The sequence below is a fragment of the Phyllostomus hastatus genome, unplaced genomic scaffold, assembly GCF_019186645.2.
Source record: "Phyllostomus hastatus isolate PE091 unplaced genomic scaffold, TTU_PhHast_1.1 phas_scaffold_39, whole genome shotgun sequence".
In the NCBI taxonomy this organism is placed as follows: domain Eukaryota; kingdom Metazoa; phylum Chordata; class Mammalia; order Chiroptera; family Phyllostomidae; genus Phyllostomus; species Phyllostomus hastatus.
In genome coordinates this window covers 5,449,952-5,473,383 of record NW_025334028.1, presented here as the reverse complement: position 1 = coordinate 5,473,383, position 23,432 = coordinate 5,449,952, and the positions used below count along the sequence as shown (strand labels likewise).

The 23,432-nt window shown below is 36.0% G+C and overlaps 1 protein-coding gene across 16 annotated transcripts in view; it reads left to right on the top strand.

Annotated features, from left to right (window-relative positions):
- Nucleotides 1-23,432, top strand: part of PARD3 (par-3 family cell polarity regulator) — a 686,648-nt gene that overhangs the window by 316,183 nt on the left and 347,033 nt on the right. For all 16 annotated transcript variants that reach the window (XM_045819999.1, XM_045819993.1, XM_045819992.1 and 13 more), the window contains one exon: nucleotides 622-753. In XM_045819999.1, coding sequence (XP_045675955.1) covers nucleotides 622-753 — 132 coding nt within the window. The remainder of the gene's footprint in view (nucleotides 1-621; nucleotides 754-23,432) is intronic.

Genomic DNA, 23,432 nt, shown 5'->3' with positions numbered 1-23,432 from the left:
ACTTGTCATAAGCATGTTGGGGTGAACAGTCATGTGTCTATTATGTACCATGTATGGGGATAGACTAATTTTTTTCTTAATATTTGAATTATGGCTTACTAATAAAATAGCTTGTGAACTAGGTAATGGAATAGCCCAGAGGATCTTATGTCTCTTGCTCAAAGTCAGAAAACTACAAAGATCTAAAACAGGGAGCCAAATTCATTAGTCTTCCTTATTTTGTACATTTTTGTTAAACTATAGAAAGTACCTAACAATATTATTGTAAGATTGGAAATAAGAAGAACACACCAGTAAAACTTTTGCTTGGAAATACATATGCATGTACCCGGCTCAGGGAGATGGGTTGGGGAGGGAGTGCAGAGCATCTCGCTTTGTCTCCTGTGCGCACACGTGTGCTGCCTTCGATGCTGAGGTCGTTCAACTCCCTTATCCTTGGTGTATGGTTCCATTTCTCAGGTCTAATCTACATGAAATGTCCTCAGTCAGCTACTTTGTATAAGCTTTTAAAAGTATTTTAAATATGTTCAATCATTTTTCTGCTACTTTTGACAAACCAGGTACATCATTAATTTGCAAGGTCTGTTTTTTTACAAGAAAACTTCGTTTCTTTTTGAACAGAAAGATGAAAACTACAGAAGTCTCCCCCGGGATACCAGTAACTGGTCTAATCAGTTTCAGAGAGACAACGCTCGCTCATCTCTGAGTGCTAGTCACCCTATGGTGGACAAGTGGCTGGAGAAGCAAGAACAGGTAACATAAATGAATTCTTTTATACGTGTCTTTGATATAACTTCCTAACCCACACATCAGAATTTTCCCCTCCATTACAATCATGATTAAAGGTAAATTATTCTAACACACTTTAGTTAAGTAACAGGCTCTATGTCAGAGTCTCTCTAAAATTAATGTAGAGTATTTTGAATACAGATCTCTTATATGCAGTTATAAATATTTGCTGTATATTCTGAAACATCACAACCTCAGGGCTTGTTATGTGGTCAAGGCATAGATATTTGGAGTATATAATGCAGATTATAGGTAGGCTTTCCAGGCTACTTATGGGTTCTTTTGGCTTAGGTAGTAAGTCAAAAGATATGAAGAGGCAAATTAAAATTTTATTATATGTGACTTCACTTTATGAGAGAAATATATGCTATAGTGTTGTTTCAGAATTTAGATTATTTGTCAAGTTTGGGGACTTATCCTTTCATACATGTTAAGGATCTGCTTTAGATTTATACATTTGTAGAAGTGCTTAGTTCTCTCTGCATGGGAGCCACCTATAATTCATGAAATTGGAATTGCTTTCTGCTTGTTGTAAACAATGGCCTCCTGTCGTGGGGAGGAGGGCTGCCTGCAGAATTGTTCTCGTCATATGAAGACTAAGAATTCATCTCATAAATTTTGTTGTGTAAAAATAAAATTCTTCCAGGGTTTTTTTTTTAGTCTTATTTATTGTCGGTCACAGTGTTTTCTTTACAGTTTTAATAGTTTTGATGTTAAAAATTCCCTTATTTGGTTGTTTCATCACTTAATTATTTTCTTAAAATGTTCACATGGGCAGGAGACTGAGTACTCAGTGAGAGAATTTTTTTGTTTATCTGTTTCATTAATTTTTAAATATTAATAATTATGTTGACCAGATACAGACTAGCTGGTTTTCAGTTTAGATTAATGATATTAATGGAAAGAAGTTCCATTTTACTTAATTAACCTCAGTCTGTTTTATGGCATAAACCTTCTAAAATAATTTGGTATGTGGGCTTTGCTAATATAAAACTGTTAAAAAGGACAGTTTACCTTTGATACCAGTGTTGGTAAGGCAAATGTACTAATTTTTATTCTGTAGTAAATGTTAGCATGCAAAAACATTGTATGATTGAAATTATTTTAAATAATTAAACCATGGAAGTCCTACTTAGGGAAAACAAAATTTTCTCAAAATAAAATACGTATTTTTAAATTAATTCCTGTTATTTCATTATCACTTTGAAGAAAATGTTTTTAAGATTTAGATAGTTTAGTATGGGCCTGGAGTGAGACCAGCTGATTATTACCTATTTACCACGTATGATATTTGATATGAGATTTGGGCATATTGGTAATCTTGTCTATACCTCAGTGTATTCATTTATCAAGTGGGATGATCGTAGAGTCTGCTTCACCATAGTTGCTGTATGAAGTGATACAACACTTGCCAAGGACCTAGAATCATGCCTGGTTAAAGTGGTCTGGTGATGACAGAAAATCTAGATTGCAAAAGGAAATGTTACTCATTCTTAAGAAGTCTGGAGGAAGGGAAGGCCTCCCTGGGAATCTTGATTCTCTGTCTCTCCCAAAAGCCTTTTTATAGGGCTCCTGGCTTCGTGCTCTTGAGCTGATCCTTTCTTGCTGGAGCTCCAACAACCATGGCTTGCACAGAGGAGGGGGAACAGTGCCCCTTGCTTCTTTGTGGCACTTTTTGAAAGCAAGACCCCCCCAACAGACGTTCCTCCTGTTTTGATGAGGGGAATTAGATTACTTGCCTGCCCAGGTCTAAATCAGATGGAGTAAGAGTGCCAGTCTGGGTTTAGACTACTTGAGCCAGGCCTCCTGGAGCTGGGGGCAGACGTGGCCCTGGTCCTGGCCCTGGCCCTGGCCCTTCCCCTTCCCTGAAACACAGCTGCTCATCACTGAATGCAGTTAGGCTTTGGTAAAGCAAGGAGGACAGCACAGTTAGCTAAACATGTGAACGTGACCATTTTTATCTCACGATTAGGAGAAAAAATTGTCAGCTCAGAGCTTTAAAAATATACATTTAATTATATTCTAAAAATAAAATTTTATCTAGCTGCTGTGGTTATAGATCTCTTTTTAAGGAAGTAATATAGTTTTTCTTTGTAAAGTTGTATAAAATGCTTTCTTTTTTTAAGCCAAAGTGATTGCATATAGAAGCCACATACACACTTTTATCCCTAAAGACTGTCTTGATTTGTTTCTGTTGAAGTTATTTGAAGTATTTGTTGCATGATAAGTTTTGTAAAAATAAGTACTTCTTTAGTCTTTATAGTCTAATGTAGATGACATTAGCTATGATTTCTGAGCCTAAAGCCATCTTTGCCCTTGACTTAATTTTAAGAATGATTATCCACTCACTAAGTTCACATAAGAAAGATAATTAACTGGACTGAAATCTGTTTAACTAGACAAGAACAGCAAAAACTAATCAAATACATGTTAAAACTTTGGCTAAAAGTAAGCACAGTTATTTGGGCAGATATGATCTAATAAGTTAGGCTGAACACACTGGAAATCTCTTCCAGCTCTTCCTGTTTAATTATGGATTTATTCTTGTAACTGTTCCTTATGAGTCATCTGACTTAAAGAGCTTGATGTCTTGGCTTTTTTTCTTGTTAGCTTTTGCCATTAAAATATAATAAAGAGAATGACATCACATAGATTAAAGAATGTTTTATATGGTTAAAAAGATCAACCCTCTCTGTATGATTTGGGATCACCAGGGTAGAACTGATGGCTGTCTCCCTCGTGCCATCTGGACTAAGGAGGTCAATAGAATCCTAGAGTTTATATGCTTCCAATGGTTTTGGTTTTGCTCTATTTCCTACTAGAGTGCTTGTCTCCCATTATCTCTGTTTGGTCTGTTTTTTGAAGACAATTATGACCACATCAGCTTTGCCAGTGTGAATAAACAGTAGGGATGAAAAGGACAATAGAGTGTGTAGAATATGCTGAGTTGGCAGGCACTTCTGGAAGCTGAATGTGTCTTTCTCTTTTTGTGGGATTGGTCCTACATAAGGGAATATTGAATCTTCTATTATTCTTTTGGAATATTGCTAAGTTACACCTCTATAACCAAAGGTAGGTGATGTATCTTATTAGAACTCTGTACCAGGAAGCACTCGGAGTCAAGTTCAACATTTTTTTACAAAAATAGTAGTCTTGCTTTCCAGTGAGTAGTTCGCCTTGCTCAGAATGGTGTATAGTTGACTCCTATACCAGGTTCATCTCAGAAGGCAGAGGACTGTGGATCTTTCAAAGATCATCCTTTCCTTAGGTCAGTCTTGTGCCCTCAGTTTTCTGAGAGGTCTCAGAAGAAGCACAAAGGACTTGAAAAATAAGTGGGTTGTTGTTGTATTGCTTTGAAAAAGTGTTCATGCTTCTGACATTTTGATTTGGAGACCAAAGAAACAGTAAAAGCAATAAAAACCCCTAATTCTGATGTTTAACAGTGCTTTAAGAAATCCAAATTTTTTTTAACGATTACCACTCCCCTGACTTTGTGTAGACTATAATTTAATGTTGGCAATTAATGGATCATATGCTTACTTGCTCTTACATCCCCACTGTTTATTGCAACTAGTAAATTCCACAAAAGAGGAGGCAGCGATTTTAAGAATATGTGATTGGAAGAATTTAGGACCAGAAAGTAGAGGGACCTTGAGGGAAGTTAAGCTAATTGGGAGCCTGCCATTTTCACTACCTTGTCTTGGTGAACAGGCCTGAAGCCAATTAGCAGAAATAGCAAGGAGGAGCTAGGAATGTTCCAGCCTCAGTGTGAGCTCTGTTGTAGGGGAGCGATTGCCCTGACCTTTAGAGAAAAATCCATGTTCTACACTTCTTTCCGTCACACAAAAACTTCATCTAATATGCAGATTATGCTGAAGGAAGCAACCTGTGAGGAAAGCCCCCTGGCATGTGTGGTGAAGGCACAGTTCAAGTGGGATGTTGCCCCACACCCTTAACCTTTGCACCCCACTGTTCAGTGTCAGCTCTTGGAGTCTCAAAGCCAGGATTTTTAGGAGCGATTTCGGTGTCTTTTTTTCTTATCATTCTATTCACTTTCGTCACTTTCTTTAGCCATGATGCTTTTGCTTTATCCTTTTTCATGCTGAACAAAACATTCCTGACCTGCTTATTAATTACTTCTGAAATGAAGATAGCTAGCGTAGAGAGTATGTCTGTTTTCACATGCACCTGTGTTTGTTGAGTCCTCTATTAGGATGAAAAAATGCTGAATGTTAGATAAATGGAAAACATTTAAGTAAAATATTGCTACAGTTTTTCTAAATGTATTATTCTGATACTTTTTAAGGTTTGGAAAATATGTATTATAACTAATATTCACATAATATATGATGAGTATATTCACAAATCATGGGAAAGGTATGTCTATGAAAGTGTTTTTTTATTTTGTGTTATAGTTTGATCACGGCCTCATTTCTGAAGATCTAGGGCAAAAGTGGATTTTTAAAAAGTAGAGCCTATTTTGGATGCAAGTAAAAAGATAGCAGTGAAGAAACATTTTGAACTTAGTTACCCAGATTTTCCCTGGGTGTACCTCACAGTCAGTAAGTCATTGTGGCGCCAGGTTTTGCCTGTTTTCCGTGGTGTGATGAAAGAGTGGTGTGGGGTGTTTAGGCCATGGCTTCTGCTCTCACATGTCTTGTCACAGTTGGTTTTTCCTCTGATCTGCCTGCATAGGGGAAAATTCCTTTCCTTTCCCAAAGGTTTAATAGCCTTTTGTAAGTTAAAAAAAATTCTCATTTCACTGATATTTAGAACCATCTAGATGACATAGTTTCTAGAATGTGAAATTATCATACTTTCTTAATTAAAAAATTAGAAGATGACTTCTTCAGAAATCTGATTGTAACAGCTGCTGACTGGCTGGTGAAATGACTGTGAGGCTATCCTGCTACACTGTGCAGAAGCTGTCGAAGTTTTGACACAGGAACAAACAGGGCTTCAGTTGTATCATCAGCCATCATTGAGGGGATGTAAGGTTAGTTCTGGTGCTGCCAGATCATAACTGTAATGTGTTTTGTTTGTTTATTTTTAAATTATTTAGCCCACAGACATTGAATAACCAAATGACTATTTGGGTTATCTGGTTAAAAATAAAGTGCCCTTGCCTCTAAATTCTAAAATGCTGCAGTTTTTATTAAAAGGAAGGGTATTTGTTAATATTTCCTAATTGGCAAACTTTTGCAAAACTTGTGCAGAATCTAGCAACAGTAAGTATAGAAACTAAAAATATCAAGATTGTTTTAAAATTAAATTCTGCTTTATTATAAAATGCCAGAGATTTTCTTTATATCAGAAATGTGTCATGTTTACAGTAACACCAAAAATAAAACCAAAACGACCTTTAAAAGACAGTTGTCATGTCACCTGGCTGTAATAATCTGTATTAAGAGATTACAGAGATTATTTTGTTGATCCTTGATAATATGACTGCCACATGTCTTACACTAATTTGAATTTTAAAACATAATGATTAAAGCATCCCATATGTAGGTGATGCATTATTTTTCATAAGCCCTACATATTTCTACTTTTACTATCAAAGAACCGTGGACTAGAAACATCAAATGAAGAATAGGACTGGAAGGTAGGGGCCCTGGTGGACATTCTTCTGAGAACGACACGCTGATTTCAGTGGGAGCCTTACCAGCCACTGGCAGGGCTGATTTGGGCAGTCTTTCCTCCTGAGAGCAACCAGCAGCATTTCAACCTTTTGTAAATTCAGCTGTGAAGACACACTGTGTGAGTGAGCCCGGGGCATGTGTGCCGGGACTGGAAACCTGCCCTCATACACTGGCTGTGTGGCCTCATCCAGCTTGTGTAAGCCCTGCAGACTTCACTTTCCCTGTGTACAAAAGGGGAGCATAATACGTGTTTGGCAGATACTGGCTCTCTGTGTGGAAATGAGTAACATGGCACGGACGAAACTGCAGATCCCGTTTCTGGTAGTGTTGTAGGCACTTGTTTCACAGTGCCTTCCTTCCATCTTTACTTAGGTAACAATAGGCTTGAGTAACTGATTCGTTCCTTAAATAATATTGGGTTGGCCAAAAAGTCCATTATGTTTTTTCCATATGATGGCTCAAGTAGTGCTTAGTTGTCATTTGACTTCATTCAAAACAATTTTGTTAGATTGTATTTTGGCTTCTGTCATGTCAGTGTGCATTCTAAAATAAAAACATCAAAACTGGTAAATTTTGTGCAGCCATTTTAATGTTGAAGATGGAAGGAAATACACATTTCTGGCATATTATTTCAATAAAGGTAAAAATGCAACTGAAACACAAAAAAGATGTGTGCAGTGTATGGAGAAGGTACTGTGACTGATCGAATGTGTCAGTGTGGTTTGCGAAGTTTCTTGGTACTAGTGACGTTTTGGCCAAACAGTTCTTTGCTGTGGGGCTCTCTTATGCACTGGAGAATGTTAAGCAGCATCCTGGCCTCTTCCCACTAAAAGCCAATAGCGGAGGTAGTTGACATATTCAGTATATCTAAATTAATCAAGTTATTGGTGAAAATTAAAAATGTGTCTTTTATTTTATGGAAATATGTAACGGACCTTTTGGCCAATCCACTGTTTCCTCCTTGCTTATTGGAAGTACATTTGGTATGCTGGGCTGGTTCATTGTCATCCCTGTCCTGTTTCTAATGTATTTCATCTTCGTTCTCCTTTCAGAATTGGGTTCTAGCTTCTATGGCATCTTATCAGAATTAGAATAAAATTTAATCTTTTAAAATTATCTCTGGTTCTTTTCTGAAGAACATAATCTGACAGAAATGACATTAGTTTTAATCTCTGTGTCTGTGTCCATTTTTTATATTCATTTTGGTTTTGGCAAGCACACGTGATTTTAATACGATTAAATCTAAGGATGTCTTTTAAGAAAGTTGACTCTTAAAAAGGCACTGGTTGGCCACTTGCTGAACCTCTGGGTCCCTTTCTGCAATGAATGGCTTTTGGAGTGAGTTATACAGGGCAAGGGAGCACTCCGCAGTCTTGCTCCTTTATGCCTAGCCATGTGATTGCTTCTTTGGCCTGTGATGTTAAAAGCTTGCAAACAGCAGGGGAGTGAGTCAGAAATTCTATTGAGTGAAAAAAATCTTTGGTGTGTGGATTAACCTGCCCTGGGAATCTGTTAGTAGCTGATGATTTTCTTGCTTGATGTAGAGCTTGCACTGTGGAAAACGATACATTTTCATTTGTAGCTGTGACCCTCAGGTGCCTTTTTATATTTTTATTGTAGGCAGTCTTAAAGATTTTTGTTGTGAGCTGAGAGACTGAATCTGATGATGAAAAGAATATATACTTTATACACTAACTCTGTTTATTCCCACCCATCAGCGTGTCATTTTGCTTTTTAAATTCTTTTCTTTATTTCTGCATTCAGTGAGCAGTAGAACTGCTTATTCTTTAAAATATACTGGTTGAGAAATTGCATTAGCATTTTCAGCCTACAGTATCTTGTCACTACTCATTTCCAGAAGCCTGCCTGTAGAAATAGTATCACTCATAAGCCACTTTCAGTTTTGAAATGATATGACCTAGGTAGGTGTACATTTTTAAAAAAAATTTATCAGTACTACACAGGATTTTTTCCATTTACCTTCAACATGGTTCTATAATGGTCCTGAAAAATTGCTGTTTTAAGTGCTGAAACATTTTATCTAATGGTTGATAAATGTTTTGCACTTTAAGAGAATTAGTGATTATCAATTGTATTAAGTTCTTTTTCCCCCTCACTGATGCTGGGACATATATGCTCTATAGTATTTTCATTGGGTTTGTATTTCTAAGAGCTGTTATTTTTTTTTCTTTCTTTTTTTCCCTCTGCTCTTATGGCTGAAAGGAGACTGTAAATCAGCTTGAATAGCTGAACAAATTATAAAGAAATTAAAATACTGAAAATAAAGTTTCCACAGCAAACTCCTGCTGATATAAGGGGATGCTTTGGGGTGGGTTTTTGGGTTCCATTTCATGTATTATGTTACTACATTCTTTTACAATAAGCATGTGTTACTACTTTGAAATGTTTTTAATTTTAGCAAATCTGACTCAATAAGATTAAGAGAGCAAGCAATTATTTTTTTTACAAATAACTGTAATTCCTTGCCCTGGCTGGCGTAGCTCAGTGGATTGAGCGCGGGCTGTGAACCAAAGTGTCACAGGTTCGATTCCCAGTCAGGGCACATGCCTGGGTTGCAGGCTATGACCCCCAGCAACCGCACATTGATGTTTCTCTCTCTCTCTCTATCTCCCTCCCTTCCCCCCTAAATAAATAAATAAATAAATAAATAAATAAATAAAATCTTAAAAAAAGTTAAAATGGCAAATTTTATAAAAAAAACAAAACAAATAACTGTAATTCCCAAATTATAAGATGAAATAGCAATATTGATATTTATTGAAATTAAGTTAAACCCTTTGAGAAGTATAGTCTCTTCCTACCTTTGATAATTGCTAATTCTCTTAGTAATTCATTAACTGGCTGACTCCGTACTCCATTGAAAAATTGGAAGCAGTATTATAGAAGTATCTTCCTGTGCTCCTACCACCAACTTTACAAACCCAGCTGGGCTTGTGCTCATCCTCTTCCTCACACCTGGAGAAGCTGATCTGACCTCCCACAGGACAGCTGTCTTCCCCTGTATTGTCTGCCATCCTGTTCTCTGTCTTAGGACTTTGCTCTTATCTCCAGCTCCTCTCTGTTCGCCAGATGTGTGTGTGTACTAGATATTTCACATCAACAAATATGTACTCACTTAACACAACCCCACTCCCCACAAACCTTTGTCTCCCTGTTGCCTCTGCCTGACTTGCTATCCCTCCCAATTCACAGGTCTGGTTCCTTCTGATCTTTCCTGTAGGAAGCCATATATACCACCCCTCACGGGACCATCCCCAATCCTCCTGTCTGAAGGAAGGCCTCTCTTCTCTCACCATCCTTTCCTTTTAACATTTAAGAATTTGAATTTGTCTGTTCTTATGTCTCTTTCCATGTGTTAAAATGGCATAGGTGTTTTTTTTTTGTTTACAGTTAGTTTGCAGATCTTAATAAACTCCCATGTATTTTTGGGTGGATAGCGTTTCAATAAATTGAAAGGGAAAAGTCCATATAGTTTTTCTGATGCCATGCGATGGATGGACCTTTGTCCAGTGGACAAGATTGATCACTTATTTTATATGATATAATATGATTCTTATTATGAGCTAAAATCTGCAGATATATAAAAGTCAAAGAAAACACTTAAATGTTGAGACATTCATATGTGGCATTATAAAACACAGCCACATTTTTGAGTTATTGATGTTTGCTTGTCACTTAGCTTCTTCACTTGGCAGAAAGATTTGGAAAATGATTTCAGACTAAAGGATCAACACATGCAAAAAAAATTCTAAGTTCAGTCAGTCAATATAGAGCAGTTTTTCAGTTCAGAAAACTTGATTATATAGTGGAGAGCACTGCCTTCCTTATCCAGAAGTTTATTTCTGTTCCAGAAGTTTGTGTCTTGTAATTGAGCATGGGTTCATGTGCGAAAGGTGAGCACTGCCAGTCTTTCCTAACAACTCACAGCATCCTCATAATTTCTGCTGGGTTCCAGTTGCTTAGGTAGCTCTGGGAAAGCCACCTGAGTCTTTTAAGGTTTAGTTGAGGAGCTAATGGGAGGGTGGGGCCTGCTGTGAATCCCATAATTGAAGCTTCAGTGGAACATGAGGAACAGAAGTTCCCCTCAATGTTTTGGCATCATCATGAATTCTGTTCTAAAATAATTTTATTACTTAAATATTTAAAATATTTAGTTATAAAATATTAAATTACTCTTTGTATTTATAAAGTGAAAGATAAATTTTTTGTTTAATTGGAAAAACAGTATTGAGCAAACCACTTGATTATATTTAATATTTTATAAACAGTTGAGTTGAAAGCAACATAGTTAAAATGTCCTTTCCTGAATATATTACGTATTTCATTTGTTTGAGAGCTGTTTTCTGCTGTTTAAAAAATTATTTTACATAGACTTTCGAGGTTATTTATTTATTTATTTATTTAATTCTTTTTTAAAGATTTTATTTATTTTTAGAGAGGGAAGGGAGAAAGAGAAAGAGAGAGAGGGAGGGAGAGAGGGAAGGAGGGAGGGAAGGAGGGAGGGAGGGAGAAACATCAATGTGCGGTTGCTGGGGGCCATGGCCTGCAACCTAGGCATGTGCTCTGACTGGGAATCGAACCTGCGATGCCTGGTTTGCAGCCCGCGCTCAATCCACTGAACTACACCAGCCAGGGCTGAGGTTATTTATTTTTATTAGAATCAATATGAATTATACTATTACTCTTGGAACCCCAAATGGCAAAAATTTTTTTGCTGTTACAAATGAATTTTCTCATTCTAGGACAATGGAGTTTTGGTACTCATATGTTAATATATAATACAGATATTTTAAATTTTGATCTATTAGTATGTTGTATGTAGTATTTAGATTTTTGAAATTATTTTCTCCATTCAATGCTCTGAGTAAAGCTACTCTTTTTTATATATGGATATTTGGTAGAATTGGATATTTAATATAAAATTGAGCTTTAGGAATTATATTCAAAGAGAGAATAATATTGTTTATTTCTTATGCAATTGCACAAAAAGTGTTTTAGTTAAAGGAATTAATTTTGATATCATGATGACACCTCACAGACTGTAGATAGTTTTGATATATTTTTTAAATTGATGGTGATAGTCATCCCTATTCACTTCTTATTATCTGCTGGGCTCCTTAGAGATTTGTGTGAGATGAGTGGTTAGATTTAGGGCATCTTTCCTGCTACCTTGGAAGACATTGGATTATACAGGGAATGGTTTGATAATCTGATTTTTTAAAATTTATTTTGTGGAAAATGTTTTTTATCTGGTTTTTGCCCAGGTAATGTATTCATAGTTCCAGAATCAAAACATACACAGATATGCAAAGTACTGCCTTCTAGCCCCCCAGCTCCCCACTCCATTTGCAGTTACTAGCTACTTGTGGATTCTTTCAAATAGCATTATCCTTTCATGTGCAAGTGTGAAAATATAATTTTTTCACATTTTTACTTAAATGCTGTCTACCATGTTCTTTTTGTTCCCTCCTTCCCTTCTTTCCTTAATACAGCTTCGCAGTCTTTCCATATTGAAATATAAAAGGTGTCCATTTTTAAATTGTTTAATAATTTTCCTTTGTATGGATGGGTCATTGTTTGCTGGTAGGTATGTATATTGTTTACAGTGATTTGCTGTTGCAAACAATACTGCAGTGAATAACCTTTGTACGTAAGCCATTTTGCATTGAGCATCTGTTGGATAGATACCTAACAGTGAAATTATACATTTGTGGAATTTTACAATTGTACAATATATATTTGTAACTATATTTGGAAAATATTTTATTTATTTATTTTTTTAGAGAGAGGGGAAGGGAGGGAGAAAGATTGATGCAGGAGAGAAACATCACATGCCCACAACTGGGGACCTGGCCAGCAACCCAGGCATGTGCATTGACTGGGAATTGAACCCGCATGGGCTGGTGTTCAATCCACTAAGCCACACCAGCTGGTTATATACATTTGTAAGTTTAATGGATGTTTCCAAACTGATGTTGGACAAAGTACACTCCCACCAGCAATGCCCAAGTTCACTCTGTCATTTTACACTGAAACATGAAGTTCCATGAATCTACTAAACTAACTAGATGGGACTTTAAAATAGTTCCCTTTACATATTCTCTAAAGCAGAAGGCTGTTGACATAGTTGGCCAGCCTATGAGCTGAAAGTGGTGTATGCGCAAGCCATTCAGTTCCCCTCTTTTTCTAAGGAAAAGAAAGAGTTTGTGTGTGTTGGGAGTGGGGTGTGGTTCTTGTTTTGGAGAGTTGAGTCCAGTTCTTTTGTATTTGCTTAGATGTAAACTATTCAGAAATGCCTCAGCAGGTCTAAGTTTTTTCTTTCATTCTCTATTTTTTTCTTCCAAAACTGTAAGTTATTTGGCAGCTGAGTGAGCACTATCTGGACTTAAGTACAGGGGAGCATTCAAACCTGACAAAAAATGCTCTTTTAAGTGGTAAATGTTTATTAAAATTAATATTTTTCACCTGAGGACACTATATTACTAGTAAATTTGTGCCAGTAATCTTACAGGAACAATTGATAAGGATGAGTTTTAAGAAATATTTTTTCTTCAGTTGCCTCCCTCAGAAACTTTTAAATAACATTTTTGTTACTGTTAAACACATAAAATTCACATAAGTCAGATGCAATTTTCTGAAAAATAATTTTCACCTTTGATATAACTTTGTATTTTCATCTTTTAAATCTCAGATATTTTATAATTATTTTTCTGTGATGAATTAGAATGACCTATCTCCCCTCAACACTTCCTCCACAGACTCCCCTATCTCCTAGTTGGGGATAACTGGTCAATAATTATTCTTACTTGCATAATTTGTTAGAATGATTTTGGTGATGGGGCAGGAAAATGACAAGACCTTTTAAAAATGGGTGGTTCACTAAATATTCTTGAAAGATAAGAGATTTATGCTTGATTTGCAATAGTAACTTGTTAATACAAATTCTATTCAAGCAGAATCAATAATTTTTCTTCTCTTAATGTACTTCAATGTGAAGAGCTATTGGAATTTATTTCTGTGTTAACATTTCCCCCCAGTGTGCATTAAACTATACATAATAGCATAAAAGCAACCTACTTGAAAGACTGAAACTTCTCAAACTTAAACATGCTTTATTTTTTCAATCACTGGGATTTATTGAAGAGGCTCAGTATCTGGAGATACAAGATTTGTGTTGATGGGACTGGTATTTTTGGAATTTGAGAATTTGGATCAACAGATATTAGTGTCTCATTTACAGCCTTTCTTATTCAATGAAGGCTTGTTGGCAATTTAAATTCTGTTATTTTTTAAATAACCTATTAGGGCCAGATATTCTTTCCCTTTCTTTCCTTGTTTTACATTTCATATTTTAGATGAGTGTTTGAGGAATCCTGGCTGATCAGAATACTCTATCTAGATGCACTGATTACGTAGTTTACTCTGCAAAGTAAGGCGTTGAGATTATCACTGTTATTTCCAAACTTCTCTCATCCTGGTTCTTAGTAAGTTGAGATGTTACCTGCTATTTCAAAGAAAGTATCAGCAATAGATACAAATGCAGTGATTTCTTCCTTATTTTTTTCTGTTATTTATAGTATTAATAAACCATTATTAAATGGTAGATCAGAAATGGTTACAAGAACACACATAGTAAAAATTAGTATTTCATTAATTATAGATATCAAATATGACATTGCTAAAATTGCATTTAAGTGTCTAGAAAGATGGGATATATAAGCCCCATTTAAATGTCCTTTACCATTCCATCCCATGACTTTGGACACTTTATTTATGTCAGTTTTTCTACCTATTAAACATAAAGTTCTAATGTACTAAATGCTGTGGTTGATTAAGAATCGACATAGAATCTGGCTCAGAGTGGAGCCTTGCATGAATTTGAGTATGTGTTGGTGTATGAATGTGGTGGTTATTACCTTACCTAGAGGCAGTTTTTACTAAAGAAAATACAGTGTGGGTTCCTGGTTTCTTGCACTTTTGACCAGTGGTCAAAAATTGGCCAGGAACAAGTGGTATTTTGAGTATTATTCCTCACTTTCCCTATTTCTTTTCTCCTTACCTCCATTCCTGGAAATTCCCTTTCTAAATGCCTTCAAATATACTCTTTCCTCTCCATCTCCTTTTCTCCAAGTTCAGACTGCTGTTAACTCTCATATGGCTCACTGTGACAGCATTGCAGCCACCTCCCTGTCGGCTGTGTCCACTGAAGTCAGAGTGACATGTGGTGAAAAACTGTGCTTACCACTCTTGAGAGCTTGACCATCCTTAGGAGCTGTAGCTGCCTGGAGTCAGAATGACCTGGGTTGGAATTTCATAGCATATGTTATGCTGGGCAAATTTCTAAGCCTCAGATCAAGTTTCATGATTTTTTTTTTTAAGATTTTATTTATTTATTTTTAGAGAGGGAAGGGAGGGAGATAGAGAGAGAGAGAGAAACATCAATGTGTGGTTGCTGGGGGTTCTGGCCTGCAACCCAGGAATGTACTCTGGCTGGGAATCGAACCTGGGACACTTTGGTTCCCAGCCCGTGCTCAATCCACCGAGCTACGCCAGCCAGGGCAAGTTTCATGATTTTCTAAGACCTGTTCCAGGGGTTTGTGAAGGTTAGATGAATCAATTCATGTAAAACTTGAATAATAGCACCCTAACATACAGTAAATACTCAATAAATTGTTTTGGTTGGGTTTTCCTGATTTTCTTTCACTGACCACATCCCAGCTGCTTCTCCAGTGTAATCCCAGCTCAATTGAACTTGTTCTGGTCACCAGATTTGTCTTGTCCCTGCATCTCTGGGAATTTGTACATGCTAGCTAACTCTTCCATCTTCTCTTACTGATCCCTTCTGGATCAGGTCCCTTCTGGATCAGGTCTCAACTTGGAAGTCTCCACCCTTAAGAGACTTATCCTGGCATCTACCTGTAACCTACTACGTTTCCCACACCCCTACCACTGCCAAAAGCAAAGTTAGTACAGGTGGTCGCTTTTTATTCTCTTTCCATCATAGGACTTACCATGTTTCATTTTAATTACCTATATTCTCTTTTATTGAGGGCATCACCCAAGTTTGTTTCTCACGGGTTTTCCTTTTTTGCTTATTTTTGAAGGTATAACTAAACTCTTGGTGGCATAAATCTCTTTCACAGCATTTGATTCCAAGCATCCCATACTTTTACGAATATACTTCTAAAGAGCTATATGCTTGTAATTTATGTATGTAAAAATGTTCTTTTCTTAAAACATTTTTATAGCAAGTGTTTTGATAAAAAATATCTTATTCCATAGATAGTAATATATCTTTCCCTACTTTGAATTTTTAACTTTTCAAAAATCTCTTCTAGATTAAATTGGAGAAAGTTTGAGGGAAGGGCAAAGAATGTTAGACTATATCAGCAGAATTCTAGGCTTTTGGACTTACTCATATGCCTTGAGGAACTAATTTTCCTGAGAACTTTGTATTTTAATCATTAACAGAGCCACTTCAGTAATATTTTTATAAACCTTTGGCTAAGACTTTGGTATTAATGTCCTGAACTTTTAGAAAAAGAAACATAGTTTTGTAGGTTGGCCAAGAAAAATAGGTCTCAATTCAAGTAACAATAATATGTTTGTTATTTTAAAGAGATTTTCCCATTGAGCTATGCGTTAAACTTCTTCCTAATTTTGTTCTCCAGTATGGACATGACTTAGGCAGTGATACAAAGCATTTTCTGTGGCTCAATCTTTGCTTTTGACTCTGGTGGCTTGTGTTAGTGTATATATTACTATTTTTTTAATGGTTAATTTTTATTCACTTTCTGTGTATTTTAATAAAAGGATGAATCTCATGTCTTATTTTCTTAAAGATATTGAAAATGGTAAAATATGTAAAGAATTCTTGTTGGCAGTGAAAATATTTTCTTTAAGTTACATGTGGACTTTTTCTCCTGCTATCAGTAAGTGGTTGAACTGGTACTTTGAGTCTATTGCATCCCTAGAAAATTCTCTGTTGGCTTCTCTGACTTTGTTTCTAAGCTCACTCAGTGTATTATTTATAGAACTGACTTTCTTCTGTTTTGCCTGCATGTGTGCAGGTTGTTTCTGTAGATGATTTTATATTTTCTTTCTTGGTGTGACCTTTAGTTTCTATTCCCATCCCTCCAGCCGTGCTCTCACCCAAAAATACTAGTTGATTACTGCTATCCAAAAGTCTTTGAGATGTTTTTACACTCTCTCTGTAGTGTAACAGGGGGAATGGTCCCTAGTCTAAAGGGCAGTGTGAGTTGAAACCCCCTGTTTTATACCTGACTCTTCATCTGGCTGTGCAATACATTGCAGCCTCTGTGTGTCACAATGACCTCACCCCCTGTGAAATTGTGCATAATTTCCAAATGTTTCTCTAGACATGTAAAATTCCATTATTGTGTATGGCTCTCTTGTTTCTTATAATTTTGTCATGAGTCTCCCCAACTTCAAGTTTGTTTCTTTCATTTTTGTTATACTTCTTCATGTTTTATCTATTGCCATGTATTATATATTCTACCTTTACTCTTGCATGTTTATATGAATCTTTCTATTTTCATAACATCTGTTCCCATTTCAGCTGTGTGTGTGTGTGTGTGTGTGTGTGTGTGTGTGTGTGTTTTTACTGGACTGATGTATATTTGTCTTCTAACATGTTCCTTCTTTAATCAATTCTGCATGTTACTATTTGCTCAATTTTTCAAAACATAACTTAAAATGCATCACCTTCAAGTTGAAAAGCATAAAGAAACTTCCTACTGCATTCTGATTTAAAATTAAACTCATTAGCTTGATATGCTCTGTACTCTGCAGTGCAAATTTCAATTGAACATTTTTAGGCCTCATCTCCTACCATGGATATCCCGTGCTCTATTGGTTTGCTATCCCACCCTTTTACATAAATATTCTATTACTTCATCCTGGAATCAGCAGTGTGTTATTACTTATTCTGTCTCTGATCCCCTGTGTATTGGAAGCGTTCTCTAAGACATCAGTGTGCTTGACCATGGAGTGGTTGGACTGGGCATAGTAGTCAGGTAGACCAAGTGGGATCCTAGTTCTACTTCTTAACTGGAATCTGCAGTAAGCTGCTTACTCTCTGGTGTCCTGAAGAGCATAACATGGATTGAAATGGTTTCTTTTATTTTTTTAATATATTTGATTGGTTATGCTATTGCAGTTTCCCTGTTCCTCCCCCTACTCCCCTCTGCCCTGCACACTGCCTCCCACACGCATTCCCTCTCCTTTTAGTTCATGTCCATGGGTCATATATATAAGTACTTTAGCTTCTACATTTCCTATACTATTCTTAACCTCCCCCTGTGTATCTTCTACCTACCGTTTATGCTACTTATTCTCTGTACCTTTTCCCCCTCTCTTCCCACCCACTACCCCGCTGATAACCCTCCATGTGATCTCTATTTCTATGATTCTGTTCCTGTTCTAGTTGTTTACTTTGTTTGTTTTTGTTTTAGGTTCGGTTAATAACTGTGAGTTTGTTGTCATTTTACTGTTCATATTTTTTATCTTATTTTTCTTAAGTCCTTTTAACATTTCATATAATAAGGACTTGGTGATGATGAACTCCTTTAACTTGACCTTATCTGGAAAGCACTTTATGTGCCCTTCCATTCTTAATGATAGCTTTGCTGGATAGAGCAATCTTGGATGTATGTCCTCTCTTTTTATGAGTTTGAATACTTCTTTCCAGCCCCTTCTTGCCTGCAAGGTTTCTTTTAAGAAATCAGCAGATCGTTTTATGGGAATTCCTTTGTAGGTAACTGTCTCCTTTTCTCTTGCTAATTTTAAGATTCTTTCCTTATCTTGGGTAATATAATGTGCCTTGGTGTGTTCCTCCTTGGGTCCAACTTTTTTGAGATTGTCCAAGGTTCCTAGACTACCTGCAAGTGTATTTCTTTTGCCAGATTGGGGAAGTTCTCCTTCATTATTTGTTCAAGTAAGTTTTCAATTTCTTGGTCTTCCTCTTTTCTTTCTGGCACTCCTATGATTCAGATGTTGAAACATTTAAAGATGTCCTGGAGGTTCCTATGCGTCTCCTCATTTTTTAAAATTCTTATTTCTTCATTCTGTTCTCGTTGAATGCTTTTTTTTCCTTCTGGTCCAAACTGTTGATTTGAGTCCCGGTTTCCTGCCTATCACTGTTGGTTCTCTGTGTACATTTTCTTTTATTTCACTTAGCATAGCCTTCATTTTTTCATCTAATTTGCAACCATATTCAACCAATTCTGTGAGCATGCTGATTACAGTGTTTTGAACTGTGTGCCTGTGATAGGTTGGCTATCTCTTTATTGCTTAGTTGTGTTTTTTATAGAACTTTGATCTGTTCTTTCATTTGGGCCATTTCTTTTTTGTCTTGGTATACCTGTTACATAGTAAGGGGTGGAGTCTTAGGTGTTCACCAGGGAAAATGTATATATTTTGAAATATCACCATTTGAGACAACAGATCAAATGGTAGAGGTTAATGTTACATAATGTTATAAATATACATTTTAAATTAGCCACTATAGTCTATACATTGAATCAGTGTACTTTAATGGCTAATTTAAAATGTATATTACAGCCATCTCTCTGTCAAAAAGAAGATTCCTGTCCTGAAGGTCATGACCTGGAAGGCACACTTGTGTGCTATAGATTGAAATATAGTGGTTGCAGCCTTTCAGAAACTATATTTGACAATATCTATCTTTGATTTGTAAATTTTGCTAATGGTCATACAGTTTGATCAAGTGGGATTTATTCTGTGGCTGCAAGATTGGTATGATAATCACAAATCAGTAAATGTGATTCAGCATATAAACATAAGGACAGATAAAAACCATGTGATCATATAGATAGATGCAGAAAAAGCATCTGATAAAATCCAGCACCCATTTATGATAAAAATGCTTAACAAAAGGGGAATAGAAGGAACGTACCTCAACGTAAAAAGGGCCACTTATGACAAATCCACAGCCATGATCATACTCAATGGGGAAAAACTGTAAGTGTCCTTCCTTAAGATCAGGAACAAGACAGGGATGTCTGCTTCTACCTCTCTTACTCAACATAGTACTGGAGGTCCTAGCCACAGCAATCAGACAAGAAGAAGAAATAAAAGGCATCCAAATTGGTAAAAAAAGAAGTAAAATTGTCGTTATTTGCAGATGATATGATACACTATATGGAGAACCCTAAAATTCCACCAAAAAAGTACTAGAACTGATAAATGAATTCAATAAAGCAGCAGGACACAACATTAATGTCCAGAAATCAGTTGCATTTCATTTAGTGCTTTCCAGAAGGCCCGTATTAATTTACAGTCCAACAGCAGCATATGCAAATGCCTGTCTCATTACACCTTAGCACTGTATTTTTTTTCTTTTTTTTAAAAGATATTATTTATTCATTTTTAGAGAGAGGGGAAGGGAGGGAGAAAGAGAAGGAGACAATCATCAATGTGTGGCTGACTCTCGCACACCCCCTACTGGGGACCTGGCCCACAACCCAGGCACGTGTCCTGACTGGGAATCGAACTAGCCACCCTTTGGTTTGAAGCCCATGCTCAATCTACTGAGCTACACCAGCCAGGGCTTTTCTTTCTTTATTGATTTAATCTTTATTATATTTTTCTCATTACCATTTAGTCTCCTTATATCACTATTGCCCTAGCAATCACCACATTGTTGTCCATGTCCATGAATCATTTGTCTTTTTTGCTCAGTCCCTTTACCCCCTAACTTCCCCACCCCTACTAGCTGTCATCTGTTCTCCATCTATGAGTTTATGATCATTTTCTTTGTTAGTTCAGTTTGTTCAGTAGATTCCACATATGAGTGAAATCCTATGGTATTTGTCTTTCTCTGACTGGTTTATTTCACTTAGCATAATGTTCTCCATGTCCATCCATACTGTTGTCAAGTGTAAAATTGTCTTTTTCTTTTACAGCCAAGTAGTGTCCCACAGGTGTTTTATTCACTGCTCTATTGATGGACACTTGGGCTGCTTCTATATCTTGGCAATTGTAATATATGCTGCAGTGAACGTAGGGATGCTTATGTTCTTTTGAAATTATTGTTTTGGGTTCCTTCAGATATACTCCCAGAAGTGGGACTGCTAGGTCAAAAGGCAGTTCCATTTTTTAATTTTTTGAGGTATTCCCATTCTGCTTTCCACAGTGGCTGCACCAGTCTGCATTCCCACCAACAGTGCACGAGGGTTCCCTTTTCTCCACATCCTTGCCAGCACTTGTTCATTGTTGATTTATTGATGATAGCCATTCCAACAGGTGTGAGGTGGTACCTCATGGTGATTTTAACTTGCATTTCTCTGATGATTAGTGACTTCGAGCTACTTTTCATGTCTGTTTATGCTCTTTGGAGAAATGTCTACTCAGATTCTTTGTCCATTTTTCATTGGGTTGTTTGTTTTTTTTTGGTGGTGTTTTGTAAGTGCTTTATAAATATTGGCTATTAACTGCTTATCAGATGTATTGGTGAATATGTTTTCCCATTCTGTGGATTCTCTTTTTATTTTGTTGATGATCTTTGATGTGCATAAACTTTCTAGTTTGATGTAATCCAGTTTTTAATTTTTCCTTGTGTTTCCCTTGTCCAGTGAGATATATCTGATAAAAAATTGCTATGAGCAATGTCTGAGATTTTGCTTGCCTGTGTTTTCTTTTAGGACTTTTGTGGTGTTGGGTCTAACATTTAAGTCTTTGATCATTTTGAATTTATTCTTTGTGTGGTGTAAGAAGGTGGTCTAGTTTCATTTTTCTGCATATATCTGTCCAATTTTCCCGACACCATTTATTGAATAAATTATCTCTATTCCATTGTATGTGCTTGCTTCCTCTGTCGAATATAAGTTGACTATAAAGTTGTAGGTCTATTTCTGGGTTCTCTATTCTGTTCCATTGATCTGTGTGTCTGTTTTTATGCCAGTACCAGTCTGCTTTGATTACTATTGCCTTGAGGTATAGTTTGATATTAGGTAGCATGATTCTTCCAACTTTGTTCTTCATTTTCAGGATCACTGTTGCTATGTGGGGCCTTTGGTATCCTAATGGGAAATGCACTGAATTTGTAGATTGCTTTGGGTAGTATGGACACTTTAATGATGCTAATTCTTTCTATTCTTGAACACAGTATGTGCTTTCACTTATTTGTATCTTTTTCAATTTCTTTCTTCAGTGTCTTATAATTTTCCAAGTAGAGGTCTTTTACATTCTTTGTTAAAATTATTCCAAAGTATTTTATTCTTTTTTAAGCAATGGTGAATGGGATTGTTTTCTTAATTTCCCTTTTTGATAGTTAATTGTTGGCATATAAAATGCCACTGATTTCTGAGTATTAATTTTGTATCATGCTACTTTACTGAATTCATTTATCACTTCTAGTAGTTTTTTAGTGGAATCAAATTCCAATGACATACTTCATAGAACTAGAAGAAATATTTCAAAAATTTATATGGAACCACAAAAGACCCTCATGCACTGTTGGTGAAAATGCAGACCAGTGCAGCCACTGTGAAAAGCAGTATGGAGTTACCTCAAAAAATTAAAAGTGGAACTACCTTATGTTTCAGCTATTTCACTTCTGGGAATTTATCTGAAGACACTTGAAACACAAAATTGAAAGAATATATGCATCCCCATGCTCATTGCAGTGTTATTTATAATAGCCAAGATTTTGAAGCAGCCTAGTGTCCATCAATAGATAAGTAGATTAAAAAAAGCGGTATATTTATACAATTGAATATTAATCAGTAGTAAAAAAGAAGAATGTTTTTCCCTTTTCTATGGTATGGATAGACCTGGAGAACATTGTAGTAAGTGAAATGAGACAGCAGAGAAAGACAAATACCATATGATTTCACTGATAAATGGAATCTAACAAACAAACTAACAAGTAAAACAGAGACAAACTCAGAGAGAGCAGGCAGACAGCTATGGGTTGGGGAGTTGTTGCAGGTGGTGGAGGGATCGAGCAATAAAGAAATAAAAAGAGAATGAACTCATGGACCTGTGCAACAGTGTGATGCTTGTAGGAGATGAGAGAGTGTAGGTGGGAGAGGATATAGGAGGGATAAGTGGTAATGGAAAAAATACAATAAAAAATATGTATCATCTTAAAATTTTTTTAATGGGAAAATAGTTACCACATATTTACACATGAGTAATTGTAAAAATTGGTGCAGTAGAAAAATAGTAGAAACAAGTTACTGTTTTTTAGTAATGGAGGAGTGGCTCTTATCAATTATTTTTATATCAAATATATGTATAATACATTTTATTTCCTATAAAATTATATCTGACTCTATGGGTATTTATGTATATATGGTCATAAAAACATAGTTTCTAAGTTGCAACCATGGTCAGTTATAAAGAGGGGACTTGGAGTAGAACTGTAGAGGTGAAGTGAGACTTCTAAATGTTATTTTATATCCTCTGGCACTAGTTTAACCTTCTATGAGATGACATAATGATGGGAAAACACTTTCTATAACATTAAAAAAATACTGGATGGGCACATATACTCCAAAACTGAGGTGGGTTTGCTTTCTTTGGTTTAAGTGATGTTTCTTCACATTATTTCTCTCCCATTCTTCCCTCAGCATCGAACATCTTTAAAAATTACTTGATCGGTTTTAAATTAATATTTTAACTAAAAATTATTCCATTTTTTACAGTCAATTTTTTAAATACACAGGGTCTTTTATTAAACAGTTTAATACACTTTCAGGGAACAAGATTGTAATTGCTTCCCCCTGAAAATGGAACGGAACCTGAGAAACGTCATTGTGTTTTATGCCATCATTTGAAGGTGGCCACTGAATAAAGACTAGTAAATTAAAGATTTCTCAAACAGGTTGAGGTAATTTTCTGAAGATCAGTAATCATGGATGTGTAAATGGCCCTTTAATTTGTTTGCTGCCATTTATGATATAAAATATTAAGTCTGTTAGAATAACATTTATT